Source organism: Heterocephalus glaber, unplaced genomic scaffold (assembly GCF_053883595.1).
Source record: "Heterocephalus glaber isolate CG9 unplaced genomic scaffold, H.glaber_assembly_v1.0 deba00001442, whole genome shotgun sequence".
Lineage (NCBI taxonomy): Eukaryota > Metazoa > Chordata > Mammalia > Rodentia > Bathyergidae > Heterocephalus > Heterocephalus glaber.
In genome coordinates, this window is record NW_028258296.1 from 11008964 (window position 1) to 11022235 (window position 13272).

The following is a 13272-nucleotide window of genomic DNA, read 5'->3' on the forward strand; positions in this document are numbered from 1 at the left end:
TTCCAGAAGTTTCCATCAAAAAAGGGACCCATCCCTTTTCCACGGTTCTTATCTCACTACTTTCTACCAAAATTACTTTCATCTGTCTTTAATCTTTTCCTTCAGATTCACCATAACATTCCTCCCCAACTCCCTTCACCAAGGTATAGATTATGGAGCCCTGTATACACAGTAAACACTTTCCCGATATTTGTCGACTAAATGAATAAATCAATTAGTGTAATATATTGGTCCAATTTTTTGATACATATATTTTTTAAAATCTGCACGTGAGGATCATAACCTTTCATTTCTTCTTTAAGAACAATAACTACAAGCAGTCTGACCAAAAAGGATCAAAAGCATGCTTATTGTCTTCTGGCTTTTTAACAATGCAGAATGCTCCATGTGGATGATCATACTAACAATGTCAGTTTTGTTGTGTTGTCAAATAAGTGCTTTGCAATGTGCTACACAATTGCATTAGAAACAACAAAGTTCCCAGAGATATAGGAAAAAATATCCTTTTGAGAAAATTTGAAGAAAGGCAAATACAGAAGAAAATTGACATAAGGGTCAATTATTTTTCATTCCTTTCTAAGAAGCTCCTTGCCAACTAAAATTAGACCACAAGCCTCAGCAGCCTGCCACTTTATAGGGGGTGATTGAACTGATATCATATAAACCATCTTATATTACATTCCTCATTCTTTTTTATTTGCATCCAATCCTGCCAGATCTCAACAATTATGCTAAATATTGATTTACAATTTCTCCCAGCTTATTCTAACAATGCAGCCAGATGAAAATCATAATATTATTTTATTTATAGCCTTAATATGATGGATTGAAGTGACTAGTAAAAACAAAACTGGTCTCCAACTGTGCTGACTGCTGGCAGGAGGGTTTCAGGTTGCTAAGAAGGGAGGCAATGGGAAAACCTTGCACAGGTCAGGGGGAGGTCGGGGGCACCTAGATCCTTGTAAGATAGACTGTGCACCTCCAATTCCTTTCCTTTCAAATTCTACGTCTTTGAACAGAAAAAAACTTTATAGGCATTTAAAAAAAACATGCATTAACAAAAAACAGTATGCAAATGAAGAAAACATAATGAGGCAGTTAAAGTCAGGTGAGCAAGGAAGAAAGATTTAAAAACCAATCATTTTCATCACAAACACTTATTGAGCACTTAATTTTGTAATGCATACAGCAAGCACTCTTTATAACACGTACTATATATTTTAATTCTCACAACAACCCCGTAAAGTGCTGTTACCCTCCCTCTTCATAGTTGAGTTAATGAAGGTAGAGTGGTTAGATAACTAGCTCTCATCTTGTTAAAGGTGGGACCAGAGTCAAATCAGAGACCATTCTGTTACAGCCACTGAACTGAACGGTGTTTTGTGATGTAGAGTTCAGTCTGGAGAAGGAAAAGCCTGGGTGGGTAGAGAAGCACATAGCCGCCGACCTGTAGATGATACTAAGAGAGCAGGTAAAAGGCAAGCTATTCAAAAATCAAAGAGGTGGCCTGTAAGCTGCTGTGTCACACAGTTCTAGATTTGGAGGGCTTGGTGGCAGCAGTGCAGGGTTTTAAGCAGGGAAATGGCATGGCCAGATTATTCTGTCTTTTTAAATCCAAATCTGACTGCAGTGTCTTGGTAGCAGATATGGTAGCTGAGTTTCAGCTTCTCAAGTCAGTTTCTGAGCTTGATTCTTGATTACTTAGTGGAAGCAAGCTATTTAACATCCCTGTGCCTCCTGACTTCAGCTAACACTGGGCATGATAACAGGGCTTCCCCAAAAAGGTCACTTAGAGCATTAAACGAGTCAATATGTACACAGCACGGAGCAATTTACCAGCACATAGTAAATGCTCAGTGAAGGTTAGAAGTTAGCACTGGATATACAGTTGTGTCTGAAATAATGCTATATGGGAGAAACTACTGTTTAAAACTTCCACGGTGAATAGCCATTTCCCATATTTAACTTCTGCTATTCTCAGGAAAATCTTCCTTGGAAAAGGCTACAAATATAATTTTTCTCCCTATTTGATCCTGAAAGGCTAGATAGTTGACCATCTTCCTCTTAGTCAGAGGCTAACGTAAGTCCAACTACTGTCTCCTTGAAGTTAGAGAGCCAGGCTTCTTATTATGTTTTCTCTAGCTTAGAAACTTTATGAATTAGACCTCTTTACTACTGCCTAGAATGTACATTTTTAATATAAAAATAAATAAATATTGTCCCTTTTGAAGATCTTCAAATTCTTTCTACTTGCCAATAGCCATATGGAGTTAACAGATTAGAAAGCTGCTATTTTTTAGAGAGAATCTGAAAAATCTCCATATTATTCTACTTACATATTCTGACATCCAGAGAAGGCGCAAGCAAAATTAGTAAGTAGGTAATGTTTCCCTTGTATACACTCGGTCTTCCTTTCCCGTGTCCCTGCTTTTTCCTAAAGAAATATTCCCTTGAACCATCTGCCACTGTCAGATTCTTCCTCTTCCTTTCCCTTTTTATTCTCCTTGTCCTGGAGGATGTTTCCTCGTCCTCTTCTTCCATCTGAGTTATTCTCTGGAGAGCAGTCCTCAAGGTTGTTAAGAATGCAGTACATGCTGAAATGCACCTTGGGTATAGGTGTTATTAGAGACCTATGAAAAGCAAAAGGCCTGGGCCGGGGATTTAGCTCAGTGGTTTCGCCACCTGTTGCACAAGCTCAAGGATCTGAGTTCAATTCCCGGTACCAAAAAAAGAAAAAAGCAAAAGGACCAAACAGGATAGAGCAGAGAGAGAAATCGAGCTGCACATGGACCAACCTAGCCAGGGCTGCCCAGAAAGGACTGTGGACAAGAAGCTACTCTGGGACTGAGCAGAACCTGAAGATGTTGACACTGGAGGATCAACAGACCTCATCTCCACAGAGAGGCAGCAAGGGACCCTGCATGGTGCACCCCTGTGCCTACCACGGCAACACCATCCCTCTTGCAGAGATACTTGTATTTTGACAGCATCAAGGGCTTAGGTCTAGAGCACAAACTCTGATCACGAAATATCAAGAATCAGAAAGTCAAACAGGTGACTGGGGGAAAGAAATGTTTTCTGAAGTCCAATATGCAGGTAATAATCTCTGTTTCACAAAGATCCTGATTGTCTTAATCTAACCACATTATTCTCAGCTGCGAAGACCTAATGGTTGGTCTTACGAGCAATGGTACACTTGGCAGAAAATAGTAACAAATATTAACACGTGTTATAAAACCTTACCCTTTGATATCATGGCTGATTTGCACTTGGGAATTCTTTATTTCTTTTCCTTCCTTCTTTCCTTCATTCCTTCCTTCCTGCCTGCCTGTCTGCCTGCCTTTCTCATAATTCAACTTGAAATTTTCTTTGGTAATGCATTTGATTTGCTTCTAAAGTCCAAATTTACTAAAAAATTTTTCAAATTTGATTGTATATGTTTCAGGATGTCCACAATGCCCATCTCTAATTTTTTCTCCACAATTAACAGTCCACTCTTCTGCAGGTTCAGGTCAAGGTGATCATGGTAAAAACTCGAGGCATGAGTCTGACCTGTAAATAAACAACAGCAAATGCCTAATGGGGAGGCTCTACCAACCACAGTGCATTTGTCAAAAAATGATGCAGTGTAGGCCATATTTCATAAATGATAGACATTATCACTAAGGAAAAAACTTGAAATTGTCTTAAAGAGTGTCATTCAAATGCTGGTCCCTTTCTCCACCAAAGTTTAAACTGGTTTCACAGGAGCTGGGTTTTTAAGTCACAGTATTTCTAATTTCTTTTGAGACCATGTAACCAGTATGTTGTTAGTGATCCTCACATTGTAGATTCCAAAAGAACTAGTACAAATCTTCTGCCACTTCTCTCTGTAATGGTCACCAAGTTATCAATACCCTCAGCTCCTCATCTGTAAATAGGGGCAAATAATAGAGCCTTATGCTCATTGAGATTCTGTTAAAGATTAAATAGGATATGGAAGGAAACATCTAATTACCATGGGAAGTACCAATGTTGCTATAGTATTGATAGCAGTGTTTTATTCTTAAATGAACCATGTGTATATTTGCCTGTGTTCTGCAAGGGATAAATACACCATATTTCAGAGTCATAGAGGGGGTCCATCAAGGAAACTGGGGAGTAGAGGATGACTTAAATAATCAGGAGTGAAATAAAACCAGATAAATGTCAGGCCATACGCAGAGGGGCATAGGCCCAGGGGTGAAAGAACACCACGGTGCCTACCTTTCCCTGTCCTCCCCTTAGGACAGATGGTGCTCCTGTCTCACCTGTGTCATCCACACAGAGTTCAGAGAGCCCACAGGAAGCTTAGAGGACCACTACTACCAGAAGAGTGTGGTCAGTCAGCATGCCTGCTGCCAGGTAGAAAGAAGATTACTTGTACAGTTTCTTGAAGCAACTAATTCAGAGTCCCAGTGAGTGCCTGACCTGTGCTGTCTTGTGTAAGAAGCTTGTGCAAGGTTGTGTGAGTCCTTGCCCTCAATGTACTGACAATCCCACCAAGAGGTGTCTGACATGCTACAATCATAGCAACTGCTGTTTATTGAACCTGACAGCCACAGTCTCCTCTAATCTTCAAAACACTCCATGTATCAGGTTATTATCCCATTTTATGAACAAGTGAACTATGCCTAGGTAGGGAAGATACCCGAGAAGAACTGATATTAAAGCAGTCCTGAAGAAGAAAGTAGAAGGGAAGAAATAGAACATATCAAGCTGCCAAAGTGGACAACACCGATAACATTACTGTGTGTTGAGAAGAGAAACATAATCACCACTCTTAAAACCTTCTTGTTTCCCTAAAATGTAATTTCTATGCTCAATAGCAAGACGGTAATAGCGTCTGATCAAAGGTTAAAGAGCTTGACTAAATTTTAAATGCTCAACCACTAGAAAATATACATACCTGTAGGATTTTCACCAGTCTTTCTACAGTCTGTCAATGTCTAAGTACAGATGCAGCTTTGTAAGTCTGTCTGGAAGTCTCAACTTTGACAGTAAGACTAAATATCCTGGAGAAATACAAACTCTTTAGGTCATAGTTTCCATTTGCATTAAATTTCTTGGTTCTCCAGAGCATAGTTTTCTTTGAAGGAAAAAAAATCACATTTGGGGGGGTCATGAATTGGTATGTCAATGTTAATTTTCTTTGCAAAAAATCATGAATTTAAAAATAGGTTGTCATTTAAAACAAATTAGTTTAATTGAGCAAGAAAGTGATTTATGAACTGGAAATACCTTCCCCATCCACTTTCCTTTTAGGCTGGGACATCTCTGTTGATTTTGAACTGTATGTTTTATTTACTTTTAGTTGCCATACCTAAAGAATTAAATCGTAAAGACTTAAGCAATATATACTTTACACAAAGATCAAAAGAAATGCAAAATAGCTGCCATACATCAAATTCCTATTATGTGTCAATATTCCTGTAGAGGAAGTATTTATAAGCCCTATTTTTAGGAAAAAGAAAGTGAGACACAGAGAAATTAAGTTTCTTATGATTCCAAAAGGCATAACTGAGATTCAAACCTATGTCTTTCAGACTCCGTAAACAATCCTGTAGCTATTATAGAAAAATAAGAAAGAGGGATAAAATTTTTAAAGTTCCTATTTGGCCCAACTTTTTCTTTTCTCTTTGTGATGGTTTTATAAGAATATAATGCCTAGATCTAATGTTGACATTTTATTACTATTAAAAAAAAAAAAAAAAAAGCCCAAGAAAACTTCAGAGATAAAGACCCAAGTCCTGAGAGCTGACTTTGGGTTCAATCTGAAGTGCTGCAAAAAAAAAAAAAAAAAGATCTAAGTTCTAATATTAATAAAAATTTAATCACCTACCATCAACTACTGATAAAATAAATAATAAATGTTGTCACAACTTAGGCCATATTAGTCTTATTTTCTCTTACTTGTAGCTGAACAGTTTCCTAATTGATGCAATCACTGTGCTGCCCAAAGATAGCAAAGCTCAAGTTCACTAATTTCTGGAACCTATTTCATAACTCACTCTTTGGGCTTTTTCAAATGAATTCCTGTGAGATAAATTTCTGGAAGGTGTAAGTGCTCAATATGGTAGCTCAGTAACTAGCACATAGCAGACACTTGAAAAATATTAATTGAATGAATGAGAAACAATACTCTAGAGATTTATCTAAAAGGTCACTAAGATAGGAGAAATGTTTTAGTAATCCAGCAGTTATTTACAGCTGTCTTTTCTTTTCTTTTTTTTCCCCTGGTACTGGGAATAGCACCCAGGGCCTTGGGCATGCTAGGGAAATATTCTACCACTGAGCTTCATCTCCAGCCCATTAGCAATTATTAAGCCAAGTCTAAGGTATAGTTCTAGGGACTCAAAGATGTGGAGATATAGTCCCCACCTTAAATAGCTTGCAATTTGTATGGGACATACAAAGATAATGCAAACACTGTGACAGAAAAGTCTATGTACACTTATTGGTGTAACTTTAAAAATAGCTTTTCAAATTGTTTAGATTTGTCAACCTATCTTTAAAAACTGAAACTAGAAACAGAGTAGAAAGCTAACTATATTTATAGATAGTAGGATTTCAAGCAATTTTGATTTTCTTCTTTGTACTTCTCTGATCAATTTCAAAATACAGATAGAAGAAAATATAAAACCATTTGTATCCCTGGAACCTAGAGATTTGACATTCCTTCTAACTCTACCACACTCATTTATAGCAGATTATTTTTATTTGAATCAAAACAATAGAAACAATAATATCATAAATATCTTAGAGCAAGCTATGAAAAAAGCTAAGGATATGAGAGCCACATAATATTCACAAATATGAAAAATTACGATCCATCTCACATAGAGAATGCCAAATTAACTGCTACTATAAAACACTATGATTCAACTCAATTTAAAATCCTTCATTTTTAATGCTATTTCATAACTACTATGTGCAATTTATATTGTCTGCTTAGTTCTCTGCTGTTTACCCCTTGCTTCAATATTTTGCCATAAGAATTTTCACTAATTTACAAATGTTTATGACTATTATAGAAAAATAATAACAGTCACAGAAAAATGGATCACCAGCTTAAAATGTTCAATTTTATATCCCAATCAGCATCAGGCACTGAGAAGTGGGGAGTAATTTGATTGCTAATCAGACTTAACAAAAGTCCAACACTTACCTGTAGAGATCACTGAGTTATTATCTTAATTACATCTTCTCACTGGGACTTTACTAGGTTTTTTTTTATTATTGTTGTTAGCTTTGGCTTGTATCTCTCATTTGAAATCTTGTTTTCAAATATCCACTCCTTATGTTGTGGACTTACTGTTGTTCTCCTACCCCACATTTACATATTGTAATCCTGGTTCTCAGTGAGACAGTGTTAGGAATTGAGGCATTTGGAAGGTCATTAGATGAGGGTAGGGGCCTCATGAGTGGTCTTAGTGCCCTCAAAAAAGAGACCCTGAGAGCCTTGACACTTCGCCACGGCTGGAAGACACCTGCAAGCCATCCGCAAGCCAGGAAAGGGGACTTCACCAGACAGTGCACTCACCAGCACCTTGACCTTGAACTTCCCAGGCTCTGCAGCTGTATGAATGAATTTCTGTTTGTACATCACACAGTCAACGGCATTTTAACAGCCTGGTTGGCCTAAGACATCTATGATTCCCAAGTTATTATAAATAAACAAACCATTGATTTTCCATGGCCCTGCATTTCTCTTAAAGACCATCTTAAGCTTTTGCAGGGCCAAGTAACAGGTGGCATTAGTTTTGCAGGGTTACCATGATGAGGCAGCACATAGCTTAAACCACAGAAATTTCTGTTGTCTAGTTATGGAAAACAGAAACCTGATCCTGCCGGAAGTGGGGCCTGGCTGGAAGAGGCAGGTCACTCGGAATGTGACATTCTTTGTCCCTGGCTTCTCCCCTCTCTTTCTTCTTCCTGCCTGCATGAGATGAGCAGCTTTCCTCTACCATGTGCATTCACCGTGCCCTTTCTGCCTTGGAGCCAGCCAACCACCTGAAACTGTGAGCCAGAATAAACCTCTCCTCCTTTATGTGAAGTGTTCGTCCGAAAATGATATTTCTAAAAATGCAAAGTCTCAAAAATTTACAGCCTTTAGCACAGTTTCAGATTATCTGGGGCTGGCTTTAGAACTGAGTCACAGTAGTTGTGTTTTCCCATCTCCCTGAAAAACTATAGTGCAGTTCTTAATAATCTAAGCAACTTGGGAAGTCTCCACTTCTCCTCCTAGTTGACAATGTTTTTCCTCAGTAAAGAATCACAGAAAGAAACTGGAATGCTGCAGAAGACCTCATCTGATGGCTCCTTGTTCTCTAAATTAGAAGTCTAGAAAACCAGGATATTTACACCACTGGGGATACCCAAAGACTCCTAGGGAAACTCAGGAAAGGATAATTTTTAATAGAATTAATTCTACTCCTCAAGTTTCCTCTATATTCTTTCAAAACTGATCTTCCTGAAAATACATTTCTGGTCATGCTGATTTCTCCTCACTCAATTCCCTCTTCCCCTTCTACAGTTTGATTCTTCCAGTAGGAGGATTAAACCCAAGGCCTTGGCACTGAGCCACCTCTCCTACATTAGGGTGTAGTATATAGGCAAGGAGTTAATTTGTCCTTTTTAGTTCTTTTTTTTTTCCAGTACTAGAGATTGAACCCAGGGCTTTTGCATTGAGCTTTCTGGGTTTTGTTTTGAGATAGGATCTTGCCAGGTCACTAAATCGCACAGGCCGGGCTCTGTCCTGCCTTGTTACCCCCGAGTTCTGGGGTCACAGGCACGTGCCAGTGCACCATTTTATAATTATCTTTCTGATTTTGCAGAACAAAGACACACCTTTTGCATCTGATATTTTATTAGGGTGCACTGAACTCGGAAAAACGTCTGAGAAGCAAAGGGTCAATTTGAAGCATTATCTAGATATTGATGCAGTCATTGGCTTTGGTGACTGGACAAAGAATCTGGTTGCAAGTCAGATAGTTCCCAGTCCTTTGCTTTGAACATTACTGTGGAAGGAACTAATTAAATTATCAAAAGTTCATTGAAAACTCTTTGGTGACAGATCACTATGTGATTTTTAATACGTATCTCAGAAGGAGTGTAAAGAATTGTGTCACTGCTGGAACAAAATCCTCACCATCCCCATCTACATATAAAAATAAGCGTGTTAAGTCAAAGATAGACATGGCATCTACCTTAAAAAGAGCAGAATCTATAATATAAAATAATCAGAGAAAAGGCCATGACAAATGAGGTATTGAATGCACATTATTTAACTAGAATGAATTTACCCTTACAGTTAATTGGCTAATATTAAACAGGGGGATACAGAGAAAGCACCCAATTTGAATTCCAATATTTAATATTTTCATGTCTTAAATTCTGTGGTAAAGAGATAAATTTGGTAGGACTAGGGTAGAGGAAGTGACAAAGGTGTGCTCATTCTTTCCTTACCGCACTCCAGTGTTCTCTGCCACTACAGAAACCCTTCTTTACATTAAAAAAGTGTATACCAATATGTCTAAACAAGAAAGCTCCTAAACCTTTGAACAATCCTTCAAAACATACACTTCCCTTTTTTTTTTCTTGTCATGAACGATAATGCTCTCATTCTCCATTCCTCAAAGGAAATTCACAGCTGAGTGTGACTATCTCTCCTCTGAGTCCTTCAGAGGCAGCCAACTTCACACGGCTTCACTGATGCTCCTTAGAAGGAGCCCGAGAGCCGTGTCATTTCATCCTCATGCATGACTGAGGGGAATAAAATCCTCATTCCGCCTCTAGAACTGGTGCACATGCAAACAGCACGGCGGGTGCAATTCAGCAAACTGGAGGGACTCTCAATTGAAATTTTCCACTTTAAAACAATTTCATTAGAGATGGGAGTGCTGGAAACTGTATTTTATAGTTGACTTCCCCAAATTACAATGCAGCTCGGTTTCAAAGTCTCTATTATCTTTGGCAGAAGTTTTTTAAGACCATTTTTATTTACTCCGAAATCTGAACAAAGCCAGCACCAGTCCTTTGCAGTTTTACATCCAGTGCTTCCTGATGTAATTAAATAAGCAAAGGAACTTAGAGGAAACACTGAGAGAAACCGTCAGAACATGACTTATCGATTGGTAGAATTTCAGGGATCTAAAATTTGTTTTATTGTACAACTGCACTTTATTACCATTTTATTCTTAAAATGTAGTAAGTACAAACGGTTTCAGTAATGATGGAAAAGCCTCAGCTTTAATGAAACCTTTTATTTGCTACTGAAACGTTTATTATTTCCAAATGGTAACACAGGCAAGAAAAATAATCACTACTTTTATTTGGGGGAAAACTTTAGCAATTTGAATCATTTTGTTCTGGGTGAATTTGAAGGCATTTAGATTTATTACATTTATGCTTCTTATTTTCATTTATTTTTGATGAGTGAAACAAAAAGCACAGCCATATATACACTACTACAAAATTATTCTCTGATTATATCATGATAGGTTAGGTAGTTACATACAGATATGCATCATCACATGATGTAGTTAAGAATGTACATGTACTTGGGGTCCCACACATGTATCCCCAGCTATTGACCATGAGGTATGATTCAGTGGGCACCAGATCTGAAGCTGCATGGCCTGGCTCTGTGTCCCAGCCTGACTCTGCCTAGCTGGGCCTCGTTTTGAAACTTTACAGTCCTCAGCTTCCTCATCTGTGAAAATGAGGGCAGCTAGACCCTGCTTTATGCAGTGCATGGGAGGAGTCAATGAAATATTTCATGTAGAATGTTAGCATGGAGCCTGGCACATGATAAGCAATTAATAAGTGCTAAGCTCAAACATGGTTTTCAAATGTGAATGAAGCTGAAAACACCACCAGATGGTATTCATTCAACAATTGCTGAGTTTTACCATCTTCTGCACACTGTCGCAGGTGCAAGGGAAACAAGGATGACTAGGACATAGTGCTCACTCTACAGGAATTTAGCATTGTAGTGCAAAATATTTGTTGCCATCTTCACATCTTACTCGAAGAGTATCCCAAAGCATACACTTTCATTAACTCACAAATTTTCCTTTTCCCCATGTGTTTGGAACTAATAGAACTTCAGAAAAATTTGACTTCAGTATCTGAAATCTTAATCATGCCCAATTTAATAAGCAGCTTCAGGTTTTTCCACATTTTAAAATAGATGATTAAATGGTCTAATCAGATTCCAACTTAGCCAAAAACTTGAAAAACAGGAAGACAACCATGACTGACACGTTCATTTTCCTAAATGCAGACATCCTGCAAACAGCAGCTGCAGAAAAAAATAGTTCTATTTACATCTCATATGACCCATGGCCAACTAAAATTGCACATGAATTCAGCTTCAAAACACTGATGTGCCTAACCTAAATTCAGTTTAAGATAAAATATGAAGCTTACTTAGCCATCACTTCATCATTTTCCAAAAAGTTCTGAAACTGACTTCCAACATGGCACTTGCTAGGGCCTTAGCTTTTTCAAACATTTTCATTTATGTCATTGCATTGGGAGAACTCATTAGAAAGCAAAATCTTCAAGTTTGACTATATAGCTCAAGAACGACTAATGTAGTAATTCAGACATCACAAACTCCAAATGATCTTAAATATGTTGTCCTCTGCTAATTTGCTGCTTTCGAAAATGTGCAATAAATGCAATTAAAAAGGAAAGCATTTTCAAATGAGTTGTAAGATCAACTAGGACATTTATCTGCTTACTAGATGTATCATAATAAAAACCTATCTCATATGCATCACACTGCTTAATTTGGAAGGAAATTCGATATTCTTCTTTGCAATAAAAGAATAGAGAGGTTTTTTTAATTGGGAGGGGGCAATAGCCAATAACGGCTGTGTTAACTTTGTAGAATATGCTGACTACTGCCAAAACAGGTGTTCGGAGGTATCCCCTTCCCAAGAGAGGTCGGAGGGGAGATCATGAGTAAACGCGGACACTCAGCCCTGTCCTCCCCCTTCTTTCTAGTGTCATGTGACTCTGCTGGTCAAAATCCTTCTACAAGACCCCCGTGGGCCTTTTGATATTGGGAAGATAAAAGTTCTGAGGTAAGGGGCCTCCCTCCCAACCTCCCGGCCTCCCTCCTACCTGAATCAATCCTCCGCCCCTTCCTGCACAAGCTGCTATGGTGGGAATTTATCCAGCCCACTCTGCCAAGGAATTGGTATTTTGGTAACCTCCAGCTTCGCAGTGAAACACATATGTTCCCCACCATAGGATCTTCTTCGTGACTGGCTAATGTCTCTGCTTAATGTATGCGTTTTTCACATCCATCTTTTTTTGTCCCCCCAGGCTGAGAATTTCAGAAGGGACGAACAAGGGTGGAAGAAGCAGGGTTGGGTAAGGAGGAGGCACGATGCCCAGGATCCCTACCATCCTCGCTGCGACCCGGAATCCGCTTGATTTCTTGATCTGAGTCCCCGTCCCCAGCCCGCCCCCTGCTCCCCGCTCGCCCTGGCCCTGCGCCCCCGGGGAGGGGGGGAGCTGGAGTCGCCACCTGCCGCCGCGGAAGAGCTCCAGTTGTCACTTACCCAGCGGGGTGAGAAAGGCTCATTTTTGCAGGATCCCTTTTGGGATCGCGGCAGGTGCGGCGGGTGGCTTCGCGCTGCGGCCGGGCCCCGGGATCCACCGCCGCTGGTTGCCAAGGGAGGAGCTGAGGCTGAGCCGGGGTGCGGGCGGGCGCAGAGGCGCGGCTGGAGCTGAGCCCCGGGAAGCCGTAAAACGAAGCCAACTTCCACCTGGATTTCTGGGCCGCAGTGTGGGAGGAGACCCAGCCCTGGCCCCTCTGTGTTGCTCTGGGACGCGGGTTCCCCAGGCACCGTAATCTGCAAACACAAACACGCGAACACACACACACACACACACACACACACACACACACAAACACACGCATGCACACAGCTGTGGCCTGCGTGCTTCCTGCTGGGCCCCGGGGAAGGAAACACTGATGGTGACTGCAGGTGAGGAACAGGGACAGCTACAGCGAAATGCCATGGTTCCCAGTCCTAAAACAGCCGCTGCTAGCAAGTCAGAGGACAGAAAAAGGCCTCCTATCTCAATATGGCTCCTGATTTGTTTCTGCATCTGAGGGCCTGGCCATGGACGCCCTTCCTCCTTGGGAAAGCCCAATCTTTGGTCCTAGCCAAGGCCTCCCTCTAGCAGGCCCTGACTTCAGAGATGGAAGATCTTCAGTTGCCCAATAAAGGG

At 39.9% G+C, this 13272-nt stretch overlaps 1 protein-coding gene and 1 long non-coding RNA gene across 5 annotated transcripts in view; one reads left to right on the plus strand and one right to left on the minus strand.

Annotated features, from left to right (window-relative positions):
- Erich3 (glutamate rich 3) overlaps window positions 1-12973 on the minus strand; it is a 105985-nt gene extending 93012 nt beyond the window's left edge. Inside the window, exon 1 of one of the 4 annotated variants that reach the window (XM_087212906.1) lies at window positions 12597-12973. In XM_087212906.1, the coding sequence (XP_087069032.1) occupies window positions 12597-12958 (362 nt within the window). In that variant the 5' untranslated portion in view covers window positions 12959-12973. Of the gene's footprint in view, window positions 1-12153; window positions 12389-12596 lie in introns of those variants that run through there. The other 3 variants (XM_013070956.3, XM_004841575.4, XM_013070958.3) reach the window with 3 other exon arrangements.
- Window positions 7833-12482, plus strand: LOC147827591 (uncharacterized). Its single transcript, XR_015451921.1, has 3 exons — window positions 7833-8039; window positions 12034-12113; window positions 12358-12482. It is a non-coding gene; the product is annotated as an uncharacterized LOC147827591 (long non-coding RNA).
- Window positions 12974-13272: the final 299 nt, after the last annotated feature.